Source organism: Protopterus annectens, chromosome 7.part0 (assembly GCF_019279795.1).
Source record: "Protopterus annectens isolate FY-2018-M chromosome 7.part0, PAN1.0, whole genome shotgun sequence".
Taxonomy (NCBI): domain Eukaryota; kingdom Metazoa; phylum Chordata; order Ceratodontiformes; family Protopteridae; genus Protopterus; species Protopterus annectens.
The window spans coordinates 301,802,304-301,828,239 of NC_056739.1; the positions used below are offsets into that span (position 1 = coordinate 301,802,304).

General features: G+C 38.0%; 1 protein-coding gene across 5 annotated transcripts in view; it reads left to right on the top strand.

The window, feature by feature from the left end:
- Positions 1 to 25,936, top strand: part of CDK18 (cyclin dependent kinase 18) — a 1,544,265-nt gene that overhangs the window by 1,407,778 nt on the left and 110,551 nt on the right. For all 5 annotated transcript variants that reach the window (XM_044076818.1, XM_044076817.1, XM_044076819.1 and 2 more), the window contains 3 exons: positions 12,930 to 13,027; positions 17,795 to 17,900; positions 25,679 to 25,721. In XM_044076818.1, the coding sequence (XP_043932753.1) occupies positions 12,930 to 13,027; positions 17,795 to 17,900; positions 25,679 to 25,721 (247 nt within the window). The remainder of the gene's footprint in view (positions 1 to 12,929; positions 13,028 to 17,794; positions 17,901 to 25,678; positions 25,722 to 25,936) is intronic.

Genomic DNA, 25,936 nt, shown 5'->3' on the forward strand with positions numbered 1-25,936 from the left:
AGCTGATAATGGGCAGAGTGCCTGTCTGAGAGCTGCAGTACTGATGAAATGGCAGTGCAGCTGATAATGGGCAGAGTGTCTGTCTGAGAGCTGCAGTACTGCTGAAATGGCAGTGCAGCTGATAACGGGCAGAGTGCCTGTCTGAGAGCTGCACTACTGCTGAAATGGCAGTGCAGCTGATAATGGGCAGAGTGTATGTCTGAGAGCTGCACTACTACTGAAATGGCAGTGCAGCTGATAATGGGCAGAGTGCCTGTCTGAGAGCTGCACTATTGCTGAAATGGCAGTGCAGCTGATAACGGGCAGAGTGCCTGTCTGAGAGCTGCACTATTGCTGAAATGGCAGTGCAGCTGATAACGGGCAGAGTGCCTGACTGAGAGTTGCACTACTGTTGAAATGGCAGTGCAGCTGATAACCGGCAGTGTGCCTGTCTGAGAGCTACAATACTGTTGAAATGGCAGTGCAGCTGATAACGGGCAGAGTGCCTGTCTGAGAATTGCAGTACTGCTGAAATGGCAGTGCAGCTGATAACTGGCAGAGTGCCTGTCTGAGAGCTGCAGTACTGCTTAATAGCTGCATGCAGTAAGGTTTCCCTCCTGTTGATGAGTGTAAACTGGATAAGATTTTAACTTAACACTTCCGCAAATCACTACTAGTTTATTAACACTGCAAATCACCGCTGTTTTGTTGATGTATATACAATGATTCATAGTTGTATGAGGATTTAGTGTTTCCCTACATTTCTTTTTTGCATGTGGTTGAGGCTTTGATTAGTTTGTTTCATGCAGTTGAATCTTTGATTAAAAAATGCCCTCATACCTTCAGTAAAGCGGATATCCCTGTAAATTATAATACTGATAGCGCACTCCTAAAAGTAGACCTAGTAGTGAGGGGCCTAGGAACACAGATAGTAAAACAAACCTTGACCACCAGGTAGCAACAGTACTGAAGAAATCTGTCTGTATGGCTCAACTTATAAGTAAAAGCAATAGTATCAAGATTAAAGGAAGTCCTAGTGCCATTGTACTCGGCCCTCACCAGGCCCATAATAGAGTATAATGCTCCCTTCTGCATGTACCTAACCAGGCACTTATACCAATTGTAGCAGCCTCAGAGGTTTCTCATTAAAAAAAAATACAAAGCATAAGACACATGCCTTATGGAAACCGACTAAAGGCCCTATCCCTTTACTCCATCTCATATCGTTTGAGACGGGTCTTATGCCTGACCTACAAGGCATTTCTGATCCAGCCCTGATGAAAATGTTACATATTCACAAGAAAATTATACAAGAGTTACACTTTCTATGGACCTGAACCATATTTATTAACTTGTTGTAGAGACAGATTCGTATTACCAAAGGCTACCTCATCTACAGAATAAACTTCCCATCTTCGTAAAACAAAGCCTGTCCCTCACTGTCTTCAAAAAGAATTTGGATAAATGGATGGAGAACCATAAGTTCACTCATGGGGTACTACCATGTCACTTATGGACAGAGGCAGTCTGTAAACTGAATCAGGGCTACAACACCCAAAGACCCACTTCCCTGATACTACCCCACCCCATATGTGGGGAATTAAGATATAATATTGTCATATCCTGGGTATTATTGTTTAGGATTGTAAAGGCTCTTGTGCCTTTAGCCTAGTAATCACCTATGAAACTACAACGTGGACACATCCAGAAGTAGTGAATATATTACACTTAAGCAAAAACAGATACCCTCTGATAGTTGTTTTACCTTCTATAGTGAAATTCAATGCACTTGGTCCATTTATTTTGAAGCCAGCACCACTGATGACAGAGTAGAGTATCTCCATCAGAGCGGAACTGTCTTTATAGCAACGTACAGTGGTTTGGAGTCGTACTGTCCTCCAAATATATCATTAATGATCAGCAAGTAATCTAGCTTAAAGCACTTCTTCTCTCTGGTGCACATACTTTTTATTTGCATTTGCTCATCAAATAGGTGAGCTGCTCCAAATGCCATTTTCAACTATGACTCTAGCCAGAGGCAATATAACAATCTTTAATTTTAAATAAAAAAAGCTCAGCAATTTGCCATCACATTAGGTTGTTAATGTGCATAATACAGGTGAGAAAAATTTACAATTACCTTAACTGACTAGTGTTATGCAGCTGTTTGCTATAGTTTAAATATTGCCAGTCATTAACAAGTTTTAGAAACTGAAGTATAAGGGATTTGGATTTGTCTTGTTAGGCCATTGAGGTGAGTTTGTAAGCAGAATGTTAAGTGTAGATTTATTCAGTATTAGTAGTATTGGTTTATGCCAATGTTACATTGGCATGCACATTTTTTAGGTGGGGTGGCAGTGCAATTGTATTATTTTTAATGGAAAACTGTTTCATGCACCAAGTGCTGGTTAAATTTAGTAAATTTAGATGTTCAGAATGCAGGGAATATAATAGGGATGCGTTGAAAATGTTATTTTGAATGGGGGTATGGACTTAAGTTAATTAATTAATAAGTGACCTGAGTACTGTCCTGTCAACCTTCTAATCTACATAAATGCATTTGAAGGTAGGTAAAGCAGCTCCCTGACTGCCTAAAGATGGCATGTATTGTTCTAGCTCTATTCTAGTCTGTAGAAGTAACATTAAAAAGTGTCACAGTATCCCTCTATGTATTACATTGTTTTCAAATTATGACATATGCTGCTTTGGCATACTTTTTATGAGCAGTGCATCTGTATGACATATTTGCTTTATGATGAACATACCATATGGTGTTATGCCGTAATTCAACTTTATACTAATGTATTTCATAACTGGTAGATGGGTTTTTGGATATCTGTGTAATCCACGATGATGGCATGATCCCATTCTTGTCTATTCCAATAAAACCAATTTGAGGCAGACACAGTTTATGATATTATATAGCTCCCTTTTGTTAGTCTGTTAGAACAGACACTCGAGCGACAGCTGTGCTAATCCTGAAGACTTATGGGGCAGTAGAGTTTGCCTGTTAGCTGTGCTACCTCCTGTTAATTGGAGTGAGTTGTGTAAGGAAATTAATGTGGTGCACAGTACAGCAACAGAAATACTAAAGCTTAACATGTTACAACATTCAGTAGTGCAGGGTAACTGTATGTAGTTTTCTATGTTTACGTACCATGCCCTCAATAAGGTGGTACCCTACATGCCAATTGGTGGTGGTTGACACCAAAGCCCTTTGCTAGGGCCATATAGTTGAAGAAGCCACTTTAAACAAATGACCAATGGTTGAAATCCCATCATATCTGTATATTTTGTAAATAGTATCACTTGCGTTTGTAATTGTAAATAATAATGAAATGGTAATGCTTCGATTTTTTTCTGTCCTGTGTACAACTTCTGTGTATTCTTTAGTCTGTGTATAAGTTTGTTTGTGTCCTGCATTATGGTACCTAGGTTGTGTCTGAAAAGGGTCTGTCAACCAGTCCATTTACCCAGTTATGAAACTGAAATAAATAAGAAAAACTGGAAACTTGCTTTTGACAAACTAAGGTACACTTTCCATGGGCTCACCTGTTTCTACACATTCTGTGTTCCTTCACGTAGAATCAGTCTGATAATTATTGCATGTTTTTTTACATCACAAACCACAACGTTTATTCACATAGACACAGCACCAGCAACCACAATGTAAGATTTAACACTGGCATACAACCTGTACGTTTTTGTCAAAAAACTTCATCAGATAGCTATGAATGTTACACTGCTACCCTTATATAACCTTGCCAATAACCTAATTAGTGCAATTAAACCTCTGTTAACTGACCAAATAGATGTAAAGTTAAAGTACATATTTTGCTGGCTTAAACTCACACTAAACATGTTCTAAAATCATTCTTATTTAAAATTCCTAAACATTATAACCATAATTTGTTAAAACACATATCAAAACAAATATTAAAACAATATTGTGCATTCATTGCAAATATTCCATACTAAAAATGTATATAAAAAGATGTTAAAAAATTAATACAAATTAAAATGTGTATAAAGAATAAAAATGTTTGATAGGTGTGGTTCTGATATTCTACATGCCATTATTAAGCAGAATGAGAGGGTTAAGGAGGTACTATGACAGAATAAATAATGTAAACTCCTGCTTGGTTAATGACCTCATGTTTTCTGTGGATCAAGAAAAGAAAAAATATTTTGATCTCAGAATGTAGACTGATGAAAAATTAAATGGGATTTTAAACAGAAAGAAAAGAAAATTAGATAGGGATATGTATGAGTATGCACAGAAAATTCAGTATCCAAAACCAAAAGGTTATACAAATTTTGATAAAGGGGAGGGGGGGTATCTTTTAGACATAATAAAGGTAGACAATTGTTAATAGAATGAATAATGATCATAGATATCATGGTAGTGATGAAAATCGTGAGGTTATTAATGAGGGGTTGCAAAGACCTGGTGATATGAATGACCCTTTAGAGTATCCCCCTCCTCTGGAGGTCGGAGAGACTGAAAAATAAACTGCCAACAGACTACAGTCAGGGCAACTGGAGGTGGTGGAACAACAAGGGAATGAGATTGGGTACTAAATGCATTTAACTTTATTTCATATAAACAGCGAAATTAATCCCCTGATGAACAGGATTCTATTGAAGGTGAAGGTCCCAGGTTTACACGACATGGACATACTATCTTTAATTATAGCAGTTTAACTGTTACAAACGTATTTTTTGATTTATTTGCTAAAGGTTTCAAGTTTTTAACCCAAGAAAAAAAAGTGAGATAAGTACATTATTAATAGATTTAAAAATGTTTGTCCGTAAGAAAAATTTTGAACTTTTAATGAGTGGACATGTAGATATGGGTAGTAATTTAAGAAGGAAAAGTATATGGAATCCCCCACTACGTCCACAGTTAAAAAAATTCAAAAATGCTGTGGAAAGAGAATTAAGGGAGAACATTTCTAAAAACAAAGTATGTTCTAACCTGACAGTAGAGGAAAGGTCCCTATTGGAGTCTGTTAGATCGAATAGGTTTGTTAGAGTTATAAAACTGGATTGGGGGGGGTGTACTTATGAACTGTATTATGTATGAAGGTAAAAGGATGGATTTATTACTTGATGACAGTAATTACACTAAGGTATCGATAAATGAGATACATATTGTGTATATGGAAATATATTTAGCCCTTAATTATTTGGTGCTTGAAGTATTTATTGATGCAGAAACCTTCAGATTTCTACATAATAAAGAACCTAGGGTCCCATCTATATTTGGGATCCCAAAGGTCCATAAGTACATAGATAACCCACCACTTAGGCCAGTCGGGGCTGCTAGGCAATCAGTTATGGCACCTATAGCCAAATACATGTTTTTTAAACTAAAGAATATGTCCACAGGGGCAACTAATGTTTTAAAGGACTCTCAGGACTTTTTAAGGAGTGTTAAGAATAACTTGAGCACAAATAACATTATTTTCATCACCATCGACATGATTGATCTCTTTACCTCGATTCCACATAAGGAAGGTTTAGATTTTTTTGAAGAAATTCTAAGAAAGGTTAAAAAATTTACTGAGAAAGAAGTTTGTGTTTTTTGTATTAATGGAAATGGTTCTTAACAATAACTTTCTATATTTTGAGGGCAAATTTTTCCGCCAAACTAAGGAAGTTGCCATGGGAGCTATATGTGCCCCTACATATGCCAACTTGGTTCACACATGGTGGGAGGAGAGATTTGTGTTCAAGTCTAGATTTAAAGAATGTTGGGTGCTTTACAAATGTTGTAAACAACAAAAAAGCGAGCTGGAACACGATAAGAGCAGGCTAAAAACTGAAAATGTTTAATAAAATCCAAGTAAAAGTAAGCGCTTTCGGCAGAAACAGTGTTCTGCCTTCATCAGACAAACATAAATCATTCAAATGACACCTCTTTTAAATAGATTTCAAATAATTTGACAAATCAAGAGCGAGTGCATTTTTCAATTAAGAAAAAACCATGGGAACCTTAAAACAGCGATATGCTTTACATTATTAAATACTAGTCATTGTTTTGTAGTAAACATGATAAAGCATAGCAAATGAAGTTTGCTAAATGTAATAACCTTCAAGCAGTATATGCAAGTAAATTGTGCTTTGCTTAAAAATTAGTATCAATGTGTTACCAGCAGCCTAGGTAAAAGAAAAAATATATATGTGTATATTTGTGTATATACAAGTGAAATATTTGTCTCATTGAACAAATTTAAATAAATCAAGAAGTAAAATTACTCTCTATAAAATCAGAACAATCCATTATTATACTAATAAATAAATAAACAAATAAACAATTACATTAATGAAGTTTAAGCTAATAAAAAACTCCAGTAGATAATTCAACTGCACACAGGGACTAGAAATAACTAGGATGTCACCACATGTGCTGTACCCAAATCTAAGGGACATCGCAAACAACTCTAATAGTCACAAAACAAGAGATAATAGTACATAAAGCATAAGCATCAACGATAGTTGAAAGGTATTACCTATTATAAGAGAGCCATCTCAAAACACACTTAATAGAAAGGGCATCATTAATACCAGGGGTAATGTGTGCTCTTGTACGAATCTGCCATAGTAATTCATCTATTTCGAGACGAATTTGCCAAGGGTCACCTCTGATGTCTGGAATAATCTGCTGTAAAATAATAAAACTAAAACGGTGGTCATTGTGTTCCATAATATGCCTAGCTAAGGCATTAGTGTGGTCTTGCTTAGCAATGGCATAAATATGTTCATATATTCTAGTTTTTAACTTGCGTTCCGTTTTCCCAATGTAGAACGCATTGCAGAAATTACACAATGCTGCATAAATGACCAATTTAGTTTCACAATTATAGTGGTCCTTGACTTTATATTCTTTACCATTAATAGAAAAATGTGTTGCCACCTTAATGTGTCTACATTGGGCACAAAAGCCACATTTAAACATCCCTGATGGTCGATTTTGTGCCCTTTTTGGCTTGTTCTTCTCCAAAATTGCTTTTAAATTATAGCCTCTCCTATAAGTGATTTTAGGCCTATCACCTAATACATTAAGAAGAGTTCCTTCACTTTTTATTATGTCCCAGTTTTTATTAATAATCCCCTTGATTAATTGATAATCCAAGGAGAAGGTATACAAAAAACTAGTACAATATGTGTTGCTACTCTGCTTATTTGTCCTAAAATTTGGACTAATAGTAGAACTAACTTCTTCGTGATTATCAGGGTTATTATTGTTATAATGGCCAGTTAGAAGGGGAAAAAATACCCTTCCTCTCGTTTACGTGATACCTCCAAAATAATACTAGTTAACAAGTTGATTGGGTACCCCCTAGATTCAAACATACTCATTAACTTGTTACATTCACTGTTAAAATCTGTATCATCTGTTACCATACGTGCTGCCCTGACAATCTGACCTTTTACCACAGATCTTTTTGGGTGGTATGGGTGGTTACTGGAAAAGTGCAACAGAGAGTTAGAATATGTGGGTTTTCTGTATATGACACTTTTGAACCTATGATTAATTGTGTCCTTAATAAGGAGAATGTCCAAATAGTTGATCTTAGTGTCATCCACTGTGTAAGTGAATTCTAAAAGTCAGTCATACTAGTAATCCTTTCCAGAAAGGAAGGTATGAGATCTTTGTTTCCTTCCCAAATACAAAATATGTCATCCTGGTACCTAGTGTACCAGGTGACATATTGTTGAAATAAGTCATCTTCAAATAGAAGTGTGGACTCCCAATTCGCCATTACAGCATTAGCAAATGTACCGCGAACCATAACCACCCTGAGGTTTGCAAATAGAAGTTGTTCTCAAAAGTGAAGTAATTATTCGTTAAAACTGTCTCAAGGAGGGTTAAAGTGACATAAATAGTGTCATCTTGAACTTTTTTTTGCTGATAAATACTCCCTAACCCAAGCTAAACCAATAGTTTGGGGAATGACAGTATAAAGGTCCTTGACGTCGATAGTCAAGAACACTGCCTGAGGATTGTACGTTAGTTTGTTAATATTTTCCAAAAAGGACCAGGAATCTTTACATATATGCACCTCCTTATCAATAAGGGGTTTGATAATGTTGTCAATAAATTTAGCACATGGGTAAGTGATAGACCCCCTCCCGTCAACTATGGGGGGAAAGGGGGTGGAAAGGGGGTGCATTCAAATGTTTATGAAGTTTGGGGGTCCCAAAGAAAACGGGGATCCTTGGAGCTGCTATGTTAATGGGGATGCCTATAGATATCTTAACATAGCAGCTCCAAGGATCCCCGTTTTCTTTGGGACCCCCAAACTTCATAAACGTTTGAATGCACCCCCTTTCCGCCCTATAGTTGACGGGAGGGGGTCTATCACTTACCCATGTGCTAAATTTATTGACAACATTATCAAACCCCTTATTGATAAGGAGGTGCATATATGTAAAGATTCCCGGTCCTTTTTGGAAAATATTAACAAACTAATGTACAATCCCCAGGCAGTGTTCTTGACTATCGACGTCAAGGACCTTTATACTGTCATTCCCCAAACTATTGGTTTAGCTTGGGTTAGGGAGTATTTATCAGCAAAAAAAGTTAAAGATGACACTATTTATGTCACTTTAACCCTCCTTGAGACAGTTTTAACGAATAATTACTTCACTTTTGAGAACAACTTCTATTTGCAAACCTCAGGGGTGGCCATGGGTTCGCTTTGTGTACATTTGCTAATGCTGTAATGGTGAATTGGGAGTCCACACTTCTATTTAAAGATGACTTATTTCAACAATATGTCACCTGGTACACTAGGTACCAGGATGACATATTTTGTATTTGGGAAGGAAACAAAGATCTCATACCTTCCTTTCTGGAAAGGATTACTAGTATGACTGACTTTTAGAATTCACTTACACAGTGGATGACACTAAGATCAACTATTTGGACATTCTCCTTATTAAGGACACAATTAATCATAGGTTCAAAAGTGTCATATACAGAAAACCCACATATTCTAACTCTCTGTTGCACTTTTCCAGTAACCACCCATACCACCAAAAAAGATCTGTGGTAAACGGTCAGATTGTCAGGGCAGCACGTATGGTAACAGATGATACAGATTTTAACAGTGAATGTAACAAGTTAATGAGTATGTTTGAATCTAGGGGGTACCCAATCAACTTGTTAACTAGTATTATTTTGGAGGTATCACGTAAACGCGAGGAAGGGTATTTTTTTCCCCTTCTAACTGGCCATTATAACAATAATAACCCTGATAATCACGAAGAAGTTAGTTCTACTATTAGTCCAAATTTTAGGACAAATAAGCAGAGTAGCAACACGTATTGTACTAGTTTTTTGTATACCTTCTCCTTGGATTATCAATTAATCAAGGGGATTATTAATAAAAACTGGGACATAATAAAAAGTGAAGGAACTCTTCTTAATGTATTAGGTGATAGGCCTAAAATCACTTATAGGAGAGGCTATAATTTAAAAGCAATTTTGGAGAAGAACAAGCCAAAAGGGCACAAAATCGACCATCAGGGATGTTTAAATGTGGCTTTTGTGCCCAATGTAGACACATTAAGGTGGCAACACATTTTTCTATTAATGGTAAAGAATATAAAGTCAAGGACCACTATAATTGTGAAACTAAATTGGTCATTTATGCAGCATTGTGTAATTTTTGCAATGCGTTCTACATTGGGAAAACGGAACGCAAGTTAAAAACTAGAATATATGAACATATTTATGCCATTGCTAAGCAAGACCACACTAATGCCTTAGCTAGGCATATTATGGAACACAATGACCACCGTTTTAGTTTTATTATTTTACAGCAGATTATTCCAGACATCAGAGGTGGCCCTTGGCAAATTCGTCTCGAAATAGACGAATTACTATGGCAGATTCGTACAAGAGCACACATTACCCCTGGTATTAATGATGCCCTTTCTATTAAGTGTGTTTTGAGATTTATAATAGGTAATACCTTTCAACTATCGTTGATGCTTATGCTTTTATGTACTATTATCTCTTGTTTTGTGACTATTAGAGTTGTTTGCGATGTCCCTTAGATTTGGGTACAGCACATGTGGTGACATCCTAGTTATTTCTAGTCCCTGTGTGCAGTTGAATTATCTACTGGAGTTTTTTATTAGCTTAAACTTCATTAATGTAATCGTTTATTTGTTTATTTATTTATTAGTATAATAATGGATTTTTCTGATTTTATAGAGAGTAATTTTACTTCTTGATTTATTTAAATTTGTTCAATGAGACAAATATTTCACTTGTATATACACAAATATACACATATATATTTTTTCTTTTACCTAGGCTGCTGGTAACATTGATACTAATTTTTAAGCAAAGCACAATTTACTTGCATATACTGCTTGAAGGTTATTACATTTAGCAAACTTCATTTGCTATGCTTTATCATGTTTACTACAAAACAATGACTAGTATTTAATAATGTAAAGCATATCGCTGTTTTAAGGTTCCCATGGTTTTTTCTTAATTGAAAAATGCACTCGCTCTTGATTTGTCAAATTATTTGAAATCTATTTAAAAGAGGTGTCATTTGAATGATTTATGTTTGTCTGATGAAGGCAGAACACTGTTTCTGCCGAAAGCGCTTACTTTTACTTGGATTTTAGTAAACATTTTCAGTTTTTAGCCTGCTCTTATCGTGTTCCAGCTCGCTTTTTTGTTGTTTACTGGGTTTGCGAGTTTTTAAGTTGTGTATTGCTTTACAAATGTTTCTTGGATGATATTTATCATTTTTGGGTAGAAAGTGAAGAAGGATTTATAGAATTTTTCGACTACATATCGAATAGTACTGACTTTCTGAAATTCACTTACAAATTGGATATGAAAGTATTGATCATCTTGATGTTGCCATTATGAAGGACGATAATGAGTTTGTATCTACGGTCCAGAGGAAAGACAATATCGTAACTCATTTTTACATTTTCAAAGCGCCCATTCATTTTCCTAAAATGAAAGTATTGTAAAGGGCCAGTACATTCGGGGAAGTAGGATGACGTCCGATGAGAATGATTTTATTAATGAAAGTGCTTTGTTAAAAATCTATGTTTTTAGAAAAAGGGTACCCTGAGACACTTATAAAGGAAATACAGGATGACGTATTTCAACACAGAAAGGGTAGCTTTGCGCCTATTTTAGGTATGGGTGATATGGTACTGGTGGAAGACAAAGTTAATAATACGTTGGATATGAAATGCTTTTATTTTGGATTATAATGGGGATTCTAATATTATTAGGGACTCTGTTAAGGAAGAATGGGACAGATTTTCTACATTTTTGAACTTGAATCTTAAGTTTGACATGCCCTTAAAGTTCATTTTTAGGGGGGGGGGGGTAAATGTAGTAAGGACCTTTTGGAAAACAAATGTACTAATACAAGAAAAAAGAAAGTATGCACTTATAAATGTGGAGCTTATCAACAATGTCCCTTCATATCCAACACTTCTGAGATATATATTAGTAGTAGGAATAAGTATATAAAATCTAAATCCTACTATAATTGTGATACTAAAGGGCTTGTATATATTGCAGTGTGTGTGGGAAATTTGAGACTTTCTACGTAGGCAAGGTGGAAAGATGTTTGAGGAAAAGGATATAGGAACATGCCTACAACACTAGGAAGTGTAATTTGAGAAATGCACTTTATAAGCACGCGCACATGTGAATTTGCCACATTTTCTATTCTTTGTTTTAGATGAGGTCTCAGTTGACATCAGAGGTGGCCCTTGGGAGACCAAGTTAGAGTATAGAGAGGTATACCGGGAGCTGGTGTTGGAAGCAAATAGATGGCCAGGTCTGAATGACATGGTCTCCCTGGCACCAATATTAAAATTAAGATCAGCTAAATTATAATGTAGTGGCATTTGAATAAGTATTATAGTATGCGGTGTTGTTTTAATTCTTTCTTTACCATTTTAACTTATCTTGACAATCGTCTGATTTTAAACATTTTAAAACACTTTTTTAAAAATATTTTTATACCTATGAACCCTTCATACTATGAGTTAACTTAGTTTATATGGTGCAATATTTCTTTTGAACACTAGAGGGAAGCATTTTTTATACACATTTTAACTAGTATTAATTTTTTAGCATCTTTTTATATACATTTTTTAGTATGGAATATTTGTATTGAACATATAATATTGTTTTAATATTTGTTTTGACAAATTATGGTTATAATGCTTAGGAATTTTAAATAAGAATGATTTTAGAACGTGTTCAGTGTGAGTTTAAGCCAGCAAAATATGTACTTTGTATCTATTTTGTCAGTTAACAAAGGTTTAATTGCACTAATTAGGTTATTGGCAAGGTTATATAAGGGTAACACTGTAACATTCATAGTTATCTGATGAAATTTTTTGACGAAAACGTACTGGTGGTATGTCTGTGTTAAATCTTATATTGTGGTTGCTGGTACTATTTCTACAGGAATAAACATTGTTGTTTTTTGTTGGAAACAGCTATCCGAGTATTTTTTGGGATTTATTAGTTACTGTTTGGGCACTTTTCCTCCTTTGTACTGTTTTTATACATCCTTGCAAAGCATTGGAAAGAAAACTAATAGATGTGCAGTGACAACTCCCCTACCGGTCCAGTCCTCTGCCATGTCCCTCAGAATGCTGTAGACAGTTGAGTAAATGAATGGACAATTCTTAGCTGCCTATTTTCCCTAGTTTTGGGGGAAATTGGATAAGTCCCATAAGGGAAAAGAAAAATGTCAGAGTGGTGAAGCAGTGTGACTTGCTGATGGTCACCTTTGCAAGGGAAAATTTGCAATGAATTCTGTTCTTGTCTGTAAAAGTTGTCAGTATCAGCTTCATCTGCATGCTTCTGTTTCAAGATTTATTAGGCTCAGCTGTATACTATTAATACTTAGGCAGTTTCTGTCCTCTCATTTTAGGGGTGTGGGCTGCATTTTGTATGAAATGGTCACAGGAAGGCCGCTGTTCCCAGGGTCCACGGTGAAGGAAGAGTTGCACTTAATCTTCAGGCTTCTAGGTGAGTCTGCTCCAGGCAATGCACTATTTTCCCACCAGAGAGTGCCAAAGAGCAGTCTATAATTCTCTGCATTGTTACCACCACCATTGATTTCTGTCATTCGTAATAACATCTAACATCAGCTTTTGATTAAACACTTGCATTTACTGCTTGTTTAATGAATCGTTTATTTGGATGCAGAAAAAATAAGACTGTCAATGCAGTAGTTAGCTCAAACATATAATCCCTGCTGAAGTGAGTGGGTGTGTTAGGCTTAGGAGCTAAAAAATTTGACTTGCAGAAGCATGAATAAAAGCTACAGTTTTCACTGATATTCTTTTAGTGGTTCACCTATTTGAGTGCTAATAATGTACTGTATGCAGTGAAGATGGCCTTTTTTATCTGTTTTCATTGTCAAATGGCTCACATTGAAAAAACAAAGCAGTCACAGGTTGCTAATGTCTCAGGTGGAGAAAAGAGAAGGAAGTAACACATGCCTGCATAATCCTTTAATGTATGAAGCTGAGGCAGAGCATATGTAAGAGAAGGGAAAAACTGTAGCACTTCACATTTATTTGCATAGAAAGTATGCATGCATGTAACTTTTGGGTGTCAGTCCGTGCATAGTTTTGCTTTTTGTTTCTCCTGGAGTAGAATGACAAGATTCCGAATCATGACGTCTCGGCATGTGTATATACCTTTTGCAGGCTGTATGCTGTTTTCTGCTCAGAAATATATATGCATGTAACTTTTGGGTGTCAGTCCGTGCATAGTTTTGCTTTTTGTTTCTCCTGGAGTAGAATGACAAGATTCCGAATCATGACGTCTCGGCATGTATATATACCTTTTGCAGGCTGTATGCTGTTTTCTGCTCAGAAAGGGAGGTTCCCATCCCCTTCTGATGAGAAATAAGGCATGGAAAGAACAATCCATTGGTTGTCAAGAAAGCAGAGATTTTAACAGAACAAGTAAAATAACTTTCTACTTTCCATCTCAGAATTCACAGTACCATCAACTCTTCCTACCATGTAATACCCTCAGGAAATGTCTCACTCCTTGAATGAGCTAGAGGGGTGAAACATATCCTTTCATGATAAACAGAGTGATCAGGTGAAACAAGACAGGGGAAGGGAATTTTATTGCACTAAATTGTTAGTGTTCTCTGTGACTTAATCCAAGAATTGAGCAAATTTCATAGAGTTATTTCACAGGTGAAATATCAGTTATATAGGATGCTGTTTTTCCCACAAATAGTAAAGTTTAATTCTGACTTTGAAAGACAGCAACTAAAAAGATGTGACTTGCAGAAGCATGAATAAAAGCTACAGTGGTTTGGGCTGTGATATAGCTGCACACAAGGTCATGGATAGCATGCCTTTCCCTGGGGTAGTACACTTGTATGAAGGGGGCGGGTCCTTTTGGGGAAAACATTCTTTGCAACAGCAGATGCTGACACTGAAACCTCCGTCTCCTCGCCATCCATGATCATGAGTCAAAGCTAGTTTAGGGGGTAAATAAATCAAGTTTTGTAGACCCAATAGATGGGGGCAGCCTATGGGAACAGCTGATAATCAGCTGTGGGGAGATAAAAATGCTGCAAAAATGCTAAATAATGGATAGCTTCAGGGACTTTTACAAATGTTCATTGGTAAATTAGAATCTATGATGACTACAGATCTAGCAACTGAATTTACTTTGCTGAAAACACCAGTGCTTACGGAAACCCAGTGTAGTGCATATACCAGCATAGCTTACACATGTTCCTGGTCACTTTCTTGTGCTTCCAGTGACTGCATTGCTACATTTAAGCAGGACAGCAGAATCAGTGTGAATTGCAGATCCCTTAACTTCCCCATGGGGATGACTGATCAACAGTCAGTGATACAAGTTATTGGGGATACCAAAACAGTGTCCATGGATATTTTTTGTGATTCACTCTCCTTGGTCCAAGTTCACAAAGCTGAGTTGCAAGCTGTCTTCAAGCTATGCATGGTATTTGATCTGTGTTATGCCTCTTCAAGCTGTCTCCCCAGCAGTGTCTTTTCATTCTTCACAGGATCCACGTCTCTGTAGGATTTAGGGTTCCAGCATGTAAGCTAGAAAATGCAGTCATTAATTGTACATATTTATGCTACTATATTCCCCCAAATCTGACACTAACACTGTCCTTTCCATAGCTTTTCTATGCAGGTGTATTTTTGCCTGTTTACAGTAACATAGGTGTATATAGGTATTGTGTTACTCATTGGCAGACATTGCTTTTAGAGTTCTTTGGGCACAGGGAATTTGGTATAAACCCAGATAAAGATGATTATTAATTGGCATCTACTGTAGAGTGGTCCAATGACCATAGCCCTCCAGATGTTTTAGGGCTTAACCTCATAATTTAACATGCTGAGCTTTCATTGGATCTCATAAGGATAATGTATCTCAAGATGGTACAGGAATCGGCTTTCTATAGCTCAGGTTTCCATCTTCCATGTAAGAGCACCGAATCTTGCAACGCATGCCATGCAATGTCATACATTTCTTGTGGCTGCTGAAAATGATAGCAGCAGTAAAAAGCCTGATTTATGAGGACAGCATTATTAGGCACTCTTCCCATAGTCAAGGTACCATTGTTTTCAGCTATAAGCATTTTACAACTATGTGGTTTTAAGTAGCAATATATATCCCATTGTTCCCTTAAACAGTTGCTGCTTCCTCAGAAATTAGACAAATGAGTTCTATTTGCTTTTTCCCCACTTTGCATGCTAACAACAGATGTCTCTTTGCTTCCAGTATAGTATTTCCCTAGAAAGTGAGCATGTGCCCAGGGTCCACTCTCCTAAAAGGTTTTATTACAACACTAGCTGCATACAGTGTGCCACTACAGTCAGAAGGTATTCCTGCATTACTGAAGGGAGCTGATTTTGTCATGGTGTTGTACAGAAATATCATAACTTTATTTTGAGTTGTCTAAAACATTGGTTCATTTAAGTGCATAAAATATTGTCATTATGAATCTAACCTTAATACTGACTGTGTGCAGGGGCGAGCAGTTTTAAGTCAGTGTATAAAGGAAACTTCACCTACTTCATCTGAAAAAATGCATCCAAAAGCTAAGTGAGCTAAAAAAAATACTGGTTTCTTTATTGTTAAATTCCATGCCAATGAAGAAAGACACTGTTATTTTGTTTGTAGAATTACTGCTGTGATGTAGTCTCACCTATTCCAAATCATTGCAGCTGCACAGCTTGTTATAGAGGAATTTGGATGTAGATCCGCTTGAATATACAGTGTGTGCCATGCAGTTACAAGGCTTGTATGATGGCAGTTTGTGGTAAGGCTTACCTAGTTGCCACGTATACCAGCTTTACTCATAGCAGATGAAAAGCAGACAGCATAAATAAATAACTTGGGTCCTGCCCTTAAACTTTTTTTAGAACAAAATTAGATATGTAAACAATGGCATCAGTCCAGGAGATTTGATTAGGACTAGGCTGAAGTGCATTAAGAAAGTAAATGTAGTATGTCATGAGAAAGTAAACTGTGTCTGTTCATGTCATGTCCTGTACATGCAGTCTGTACTCGCTGTCCCTGCATAACAAACCATTCTGTGCCTCTTCTTTGCTATGTAACATTTCATGAAGTGCCCTGTTTTATTTTTTATTGTGTACTTTCTATTCTTTTTTTTTTCTGTGGAGTTGCAAAATTAGAAATGGGATATCATAAAAGAAGTAGAACAATATGGTGGTAGGAAAAAATACAGCAAAGGATCTCAGTAGAATGGTTGCGAAGACCATGTAAGACCCAAGATGTGGGGGAGGGACATTTTGAAGGATTTGAAAATTTATTGAGAAAATTAAGCAAGAAATGTGTCCATGAAGACAGGAGAGGTAAATAAGCTGGTTAGATACAGCAGTTCCATCCTTAACACTTTGCATAGCCTGTCTTAATAGTCTGATGTTTGAACTTTCCCAGATTTTGCACATCCTCCCTACTAGGTCTAGTTTTCCCCACCCTAGCTGTAGTTCATATCCTCCAGATCGGCTCAGTGGCATGTTTTAAGCTTCAGTGACTGTTACTATATTCCCTAATGTCACACTAAATGCATTGTTCCAGCCACAGCTGTGATATAACACAACTTGAGGTCCTCTCCCCACATCATTGCCATGAGTTTCATGTTTGAACCAAGAAATCTTCAGCTAATATTAGATAAGTCTGACACTGCCTCCATGCATGGACCTGTACACATCATGATGATGAGCTGAAAGCTAAAGTCCAGGTAGACATAAGCAGAATCAGGGAACTAATCTGTCCTAAAGTCTGACCTAAGCCAGGATGATTCTATCTACTGTTTCGGACAAACTGTACTGTCATCCTCGGCTCTCCTTGCCACCCATGCTTTGTTCATCACTGCAGGACCAGGTTTATGACAGATTCCATGTCCCTGACTTCTTGGTAAATAGCCTTTGTTCTGTGTTTATCATCACATTGGTTGATGCCACAATTATTTGGATGATTTGGACAGCTTCTGAATTCAACAGCTATCAGACCTTCTACTGGTCACTAAAATGAGCCAGACAGCCTATTTAGTCATGTGCTGCATAGAGGTAGGGAATTTAGAAGACAGATTCTGAAATTCTAGCTGTGTGTGTGTGTGTGTGTGTGTGTGTGTGTGTGTGTGTGTGTGTGTGTGTGTGTGTGTGTATGCATATGCATGCATAGCCTCTCACCGGTTACTCTTTTTCACTGTTTTTTAGAGACTGCTCCCTCTTTTAATGCTGTGTCACTTCTATCCACCAGGTACCCCCACAGAAGAATCATGGCCTGGAATCACATCCAACGAGGAGTTCAAGGCTTACCATTTCCCACAGTATCGACCCCAGGCAGTGATCAATCATGCGCCAAGGTAATGTCATGCAGTGTAAGAAATTAAAATAAAAATTAGATAGATTTTGAAATGAGACATTCCTAACATATGAATGGTGCTCCAGGTAGCCATGGTTCCCTTTATTATAATATTGTATAATACAGTTCGGCTACACTGGGGCCTGCTCACAATGTTAAGTACATTCAGAGGTGACAACACCTTTTGAAGTCTTTCAATATGTTATGAGGAGAGGTTTGTGTAATGGATCTAATAACAGAAAGTTCTAGAAAAAGTGATGCAAGCCTTGTCATGTATGCACCAATGCATACGTTTCTAGCATGGAGCCTTGCAGTACTATTTGGGTCATGCTGTTCATTACTAGACTGATTTTCTTGTTGGTTGCTTCATTCTGTCATATTTAGCCACTTAGCTAACCATTAAATTAGAGTTTTGAGAAGTTTTATACTACTTAACTTTTCCAGCAATGCTTTATGTAACACTGTCAAAAGCACTAGTAACTTCTACTTATGACTTCCACCTGTAACCCCCGATTTATTGCTCTCATATACTGTTACTTTCATTATGGTTGGTTGGGCCTTGTTTGTAATTTTCAGGCACATGTATATATTATCGGTACCCAGTGTCTCCATATCATCTGTTTTTGTTTCTGTAATATCACCTCCATCATTTCCATTCATCGAAAGAAATCTTAAACATTGTTTACTTTTATCACATCTGAGTTTATCGTCTGGTTTTAAAACTTCATTTTCCATCGCTGTTGTACCTTAGTCTATAGCAAACCCATAAACAATTTAATGTTGCCTTTCAATTGGGTTGTTGATAGCATGTGGGAAGAAAATACAAACTTCAGTCAATGACTATAAATCAAGTCTGAGTCAGGCATTCTGAAGATGAAACAAAAATATTTCTACTGTGCTACCCCAACAGTGGCATTCAGGTGTTCTTTAAAACCAAGCGATCAACAAAGCAAGTGAACATTCTGCTGATTAGGCAGAGATCATTTATATAAAGTTGTTTAACTGTTTAGTTTTAAGTACTGTCTCACATTAAATTGTTAGGCTCTAAAACTAACCATACAGAGCAGTAAAACTTTTAAGTGTTTTCATTTCTGTTAAGGCTCATAATATGTCATACACAGCCCATCGACAGCAGTCTATACAACTCTTTAAGAAAACTGGACCTCCTGTATATAAATCATCTTTTTTTTTAACTCCACAGAAGCTAAACTGTGGCAACCAGATTGCTGTGCCAACCATTGCCCTATAGTGTGTTCCTCAAAGCCTGTGTGAAACTGCTCTAGCCAAGCTTAAAAGTCCACTTGAGCAATATACTGGATATAGTACACTTGTTCATTCCTGCAGTCTGCAGATTAGGTTCCAGTGTCTTATAGTTTAAGTCCAGAAACTCCTGTAAGCAAATATCAAGGCTTTTTTTTAACTAGGTTACATCTCTCCCCACATAACATTAAGTACCTTTCTTCTTTCTGAACAGAGAAGAATGTGGAACATAGTCAGAGGTGTCCCCAAATGTATCCTTCAAATATCTCTTAAGTTTCCTTCCTCTTGAAACTTCATCTTTAACCCTCACACTGGCATGTTTTCCAGGAAGCTTCTGCTTAGTTTTCCTGATTTCAAGAATTTCTGACTTTGTAAATTTTAGTTAGACGGAGGCATGGTCCTTCTCTTTGATTTCATAGCTTGTTGCTTATTTTCTTCCTTGCCTTATTCACTACTTTTTTCCTCTCTCCCATTGTCCCGGTCTCACCTTTAGTACTGTACAGTATTTCTGACAAATAGCAGTCAATGAACAAAGCCTTTATTTTATATAACATTCACTATACTGCATGTTTCTAATCAGTTATATTTTCCTTACTCCCTGCATACATATTTTTCTTCATATATAATTGTTTCTTATTCTTATTTCCCCTACAATTTGCTTGTACCTGCATAGATTACCACAAACTAATACCCTGTCTACTTTGATATAATATTTATAGGCAGCTCTACTTTCATTCTGCCTGTCATTTTGGATTTTTTTCTAATACTCACCTTTTCCATTGCTTACAGTTTTGCTTGTTCTGGTGACATGAAACACATTAAACCATGGGCACTGTGATGCCTGTGCCCTGGCCCAGCAATCAAGGAGCCTCAATCCTCACCAGTAACACCAGTGAGGGGTGTCTCATATAGGAGGAAAGGATAACAAATACAGTAAAGTGCAATTTCCCTTAAGAGCACAGAGAGATAACAGTCAGTCCGGGGCTGGTCGCTCACTTGTTCTCTAGGTCCCCAATAAGACTCCCCAATGGCACAGCTATAGGGTCCAGATCTCAGCCTAGTGGGCAAGCTAAAACCTCCAGCACCCTGTCTGTCAAACCAGTGCTTCATGTCCCTGCCCAGGTAGCTGACACACACACATACATTTTGAGAAGAGTTTATATAACCACACAGGCACTCCTGGGGAAGGCTGGCACAGGTTCTCCAGCTGTGCCCCTTTTCTGCCCAGTCTGAAAGGTAGTACCACTTTCCACCACCCACTAATATTTATCAGCTACTCAAAGGCCCTTAAAAAGGGTGTCCAATTATTGCTGTGCAATAGTATTATCCAATTGGTAGTATAGCCCATGGCTAAAGCTAATATTTACAGATGACAGAATTTTCTCCAAAATTCTGTCTGGCTAGGCTGGCAGCCTTCACAGGCATGTACCTCTAGTGTGTACATAATTATGAGGAACATTCCTCATTTAGGGTCTTAAAAAGCTCATGTTCCATGAAGTACCACATTGAAAGGGTCTGTCACACATTCAGGGTTAGCAAATTTCTAACAGATGTCCATGGTAAATGGAAATAAATTGTATTAATTAATTGAGAGAATTATTCCATAAGTAAAACTATCACATTTTAACCAATCCTATGACCTTCCTAGCTGTAGTTGTTGGTAAGCTTTTAGTAAGTGTTCCACATTTTGTCCATTTGTCCCACTTATAGGATTATAGGAGGTTACCAGGCTATCAACCTGGAGGTCATTTCAAGCCTAGCCATTTCATCCCAATGTAATACCATAGATACTCTAGTCAATACCCAGGATTGTATTTATTAATGACTGCCCATGTCCAGGAGGGTTGTGGGTGTGATCTCTTGTAAGAATTTACGATGCCCCATCCACTCGTCCAGGTTCCTTTAGATCAGTGTCATAGAGGTGCTCTGCTTCACATGAATTGGCAACCTGTTCCAAGATGCTGCAGTCACTGGGAGACAAATATGTCCCTCCAGCATGGCCTATTCAAGTCACAGACCCTATTTCGGTCCCTGGAATGGGTAGCTCTAGTCCTGTTTGATTTATGGATGTGCAGCAAATTCATTAGGTTTGGGTCAGAGATTTGTTCTGTAAGTCAGACATAAGTCTCCCCTTTGAAGTCTATACTATACTGAGTACAGTGACACAGACTTTAGTTGGTCTGTGTAAGGCACATGCTGGAGTCCCTTGATCTTCTTTGTTAGAAACCTCTGAGGTATTTCTAACTGTCGTAGGTGCTTTGTACAGTACATGCCAAAAGGCACATTATACTCAATCATGGGCCTGATTAGTGATGAGTACAGAGAGGTTATAACCTCCTTTGCTCTAATCAAGTGTGCTATGTAGAAAGCCTTCCTTACTAAAGTAGACACATGGTGGTCAAAGTTAAGGTCACAGTCTACTTGCGATCCTAGATCTCTTACCACTATATAGGTACATAGAGTATTGTTGTTAGTTTGATAATGTGAAGGGACATTGTTTTTACCAAAGGGAATTATGATGCATTTCTTTGCATTAAGTTTGACACTGTGACTGATGCACCAGTCATTGGTCTGCCTAAGACCCTCCTGAAGTATACTGATATAATTTGGAGATTCAATAATTGCACCTAGTTTGCAGTTATCCACAAACTTGGTCAGTCACAGCCCCTTAGTTTTGGCCTGAACGTTTGAGAAGTATATACCAAACAGAGGCGGGGGCCCAGCACTGACCCTTGTTGCACTTCACAGGTGACAGGTCTGCTGGTTGATGTGAAGTCAGCGGCGTGATGTGTGACTGGTTTGTGAGGCAATTGGCAACCCATCTTACAACAAAGTGGTTTACATTCAGTTTGCTAGGTTTATCGGTAATGCCTGAGTGGGGGATTGTGCCAAAGATCCTTGACAAGTCGACGTATGCTGTGTGCACAGATTTGCCCTCATCAATGGCCCTAGTCATATTTTTGAAAAATCCACCACATTTAGCAGGCAGGATCTACCCTTGATGAAGCCGAATTGGGTCAGATCCAGGGTTTGGAGGTCGCCTATGTCTTTATTTATAAGGTCCATGATGATGCATTCTCTGGCTTTACAGATGAGGCTGGTCAGACTTATGGGTCTATAATTTCCTGGTTCTGTTGATAAGCCACCTTTGTGGAGGGGAATAACTGTTGCTATTTTCCACTCCGCAGGAACAAAGCCAGTGGTTAGGCTATGATTGAATAGGGTACTTAATGGTGATGCTAGTTCATGTTTTAGTTTGTTTAGTTAGAAAACAGACTGGGATGCCATCTGGTCCCACAGAGGCTGTGTTTTTTGCCTTAGACAAGGCTTTAATAACCTGTCCTTTGGATATGTAGGGTGGGGGGAAATTGGGTGCAAAGTTTGCGATAAGTTTGGAGAGGATAAGGGAGCAAAATGTTCAGCAAATCTACCCACTAGCAGGTTGCTATCTCTGCAGGATCAGAGTGTGTGTGTGTGTGAGATATACAATTAGTCATTAGTTCAGCACAAGCTTGGGTCCTACTTTTTAAACGACGTATGTAGCTGTAAAAGGCCTTATGATTATCCTTTGCTGTGATTGCTAAGCTTTCCTCAAAGTTACCCTTAGAGGATTTTACATGTTGTCTTATCTGCCTGATGAGGCTGAGGATGGTGCTTTTGCATTGTTGGGACCTTGCCTTAGTTTTCTTAGCATCTTTTTGTGTTTGTTGTAAAGTTTGTTGATGTTGGATGTTCACCAGGGTGGCTCTTTTTTTACTTGGGGCTCCAGCTTTGATTATCTCTGGAACAGCAGAGCCTATACACTTATACAAGTGATTTCATGGGGCTTTAGTGTAAGCTTTGGCGTAGTTACCAATTACAGATGGGGGTGGGGCTTGGAATGCATTTATACCTTCCTCTAGGAAGGTAAAGTTTGCTTTGGTGATTTGGTGAAGTTTTTTTTTACTCTGACTTTACCCTTTTTGAATTCTGGTGTTAATGCCAGTTTAAAGGCAACTGATTTGTAGTCAGGTTTAACTAATAAGGGTGTGACAGTTGCGGTGGTGCATCTGTTTGTCATGTCAGTGAGGACCAGATCTAGTATGTTTGTTCCTCTTCCTAGGGTTTAAACAATTTGTTCCATGGCATTTGAGTTAACAAAGTCAAATAACTTTTGCGCTAGTGAGTTAAAACTAGGCTAGGTTTCCAACTTGATGGTGGAGTAACTCCTTGGAGTTGTCTAGTCTAACTAGTTAGGAGGTGAATTCATCTCTAATATAGATAGAAACGCCACCTCCTTTTGTTCTCTTGTTTGTTTTGCAGTCTGAAGGTGTGGAAGGCTTTGTAGCCTTGCAAGGATGGGGTAATTTCTGAGGCCTTGAACCAGGTTTCTGTCACTGCACAGACATCTACAACCCCCAGTGATAGACATGCTTCCAGAATGTGCAGTTTTTGGTTTAAGCTCCGAGCATTTAGCAGCATAACCCATATTTTGTTATGGTTGGCAAATTTCATGTCAGCAATTTTGTTTCTGAGACCTTGCCTAAAAAAGGCACTATGGGGGAGATGAGGGCATTTGCCAGCATTCAAAAGCCTAGTGGTGCCAGGTGCAAACCGACTCTAGCAAAGCAGCAAGGTTTGTCGACTATGTTGTCCCGGGTTGAAAGAAACTGGATTCCCTTAGAAAACTAAGCCAATTGTTGAAATAATTTTTTGTTTATACTGTGGCATCATTCTCAGTGAGGGTAATATGCTACTCAAGGCTAGGGACATATCTGCCTGGGACACATACTCAGAGAGCTCAATCATGTCTTTCTTCATATAGTTCAGTGAGGTACGTCTCAGGTCATTCACTCCCAACATGAGCTGTGACAGTCATAATGGTACTTGTTTCAGAGTGACCTGAGTGCATACGTGATCTGATGAACCGTGGCACCAGACAGACAACTGACCATGACTTTCTCCTTTTTTAACCTGGTGAGTGGGACATCTTGTGTCTCACTACGGAGTCTCCAATGATAAAGCATAACACTCAAAAAAAAAATTTTCTTTAAGAGCTTGGTAGATGAGAGTCTAGTGTTACTGTGCGTCTTGGGTGCTGTAAGAACTGTATTAGTTGTAGCAGTCTTTTATTTTGGAGGTCTCTGGTGTTTTTTGAGAGAACCTCTGCATATGTTGATTTATGTGTTGGATGCATACTGTGTCCATGAGTAGTGGTGGGTGAGCTGACAAACCTCTTCAGTGTTACTGTTTTGAGTGCGTGAGAGCAGGGATTCAAGATTCTTTGTGCCGATCCATTTCTCACACTCTGTTGTAGAGTGAGTTATTAGTAGAGGGTTGTCTGTGTACATGAGGCAGTTGGTACACTGCCTTAGGTAACCCAAGTCAACAAGGCTGGCAGGAGAAACCAGGGTTGTCCAACTGTCCATATTGCTAGCATGGAGAGCTGTTATCATAAAGGGGGTGCTTTCAGGACTGATCTAAGAGGTGCTCTGTAGATGGGTATTTGTGATGGGGATTTTGGCTGGTGGTTTAATAGGTCACAGCTCATTAGCAATACTTCTTAGACCAGAGGTTGTACTAAAGAGGAGGACTACACTAATGTAATACGGGTAGTGTTCCTCATTTTGGAGATGAAAGGTTGAGAGCTATGCATGGGCAAAATCCACACAGTCATCAAAATGTAGACAGTCAGAGAATTACTTTTCTCCAATTCAGAATTGTCGTCCAAGGAAAACAAATTAGACTACTTTGTAAACATTGTAGGCTCTCTGCATTATGTGAAAATAAGGGTTTTAAGATTTGAAATAAACCAGTGGTTACCCCTGCATCAGCTTAACACTACAATGGTGATCTGAGATGCCCTCCTAGTAAAGATTACAGCCCATGATGAGATAGCCACACCCGCCAGCTGTTTTACCTGCTCTGTAGTGTTGTACTTAGACTGCAACAGAGAAATCCATGGGTGCTGTGGGGGAGGGGTTCTTTTCCACAGGTTTAGCCTTCATAAGCTGTGAAAGAGTACCGATAGTGGATTGTTTAAGGCACACAGTTAGCAAAAATAAATCATGTTTGTCATGCATTGTTAGAAAACAACACATGGCATGTCAATCTGTTACAGAATTTATAAGAGCGTCTTGGGATTGCTTGATGCAATAATGCTGTGGGACTTGATCTTTCAGTTTATCGGTATCAGAATGCCCTAGTGTAATGACAATACCATGGGAGATGAGCTACCATATGCTGCATTACTTGCAAAATTGAAGCTGATAGTATTGTATTATGACTGTGCCTTTTACCCAAGACCCACTGTGGTACTCTCGCTCCTTGTAGCCTGTCTTAGTTCTCACCTGAGCTTAGTACTACCACCTCACTTCTAGTCCATACTGTTCATTTCTCTCAGCACTTCGATTTTTACAACTAGACATTTACTTGAAGTTAAATATCTTTTATCCCCAGGTTTTAATTTATAAATGAGTATAGAAGTACAGTCATTCTGTGTAATCAAAATTCACTCTCTTTTCCTTAAACTTATTTCAGGTTGGATGCAGAAGGAATTGAACTTCTGATAAATCTTCTACTGGTAAGTGTGCTCATCTTAAAAAAAAAAACTAGCATATAGTGTAGTGCACTGACGTGCTGTTTAAGTAAACGATGATGCTGGAAAAGTGGGACATTTGGTGTAACTGAGCTGTTTGTGACCACAATTCCCCTAAAACACACACACACATGCTACCATAAGAGAAAGCAATTGCCATGATACTAATGAGTTCTTGTATGTTATATCATAGCTTGAGA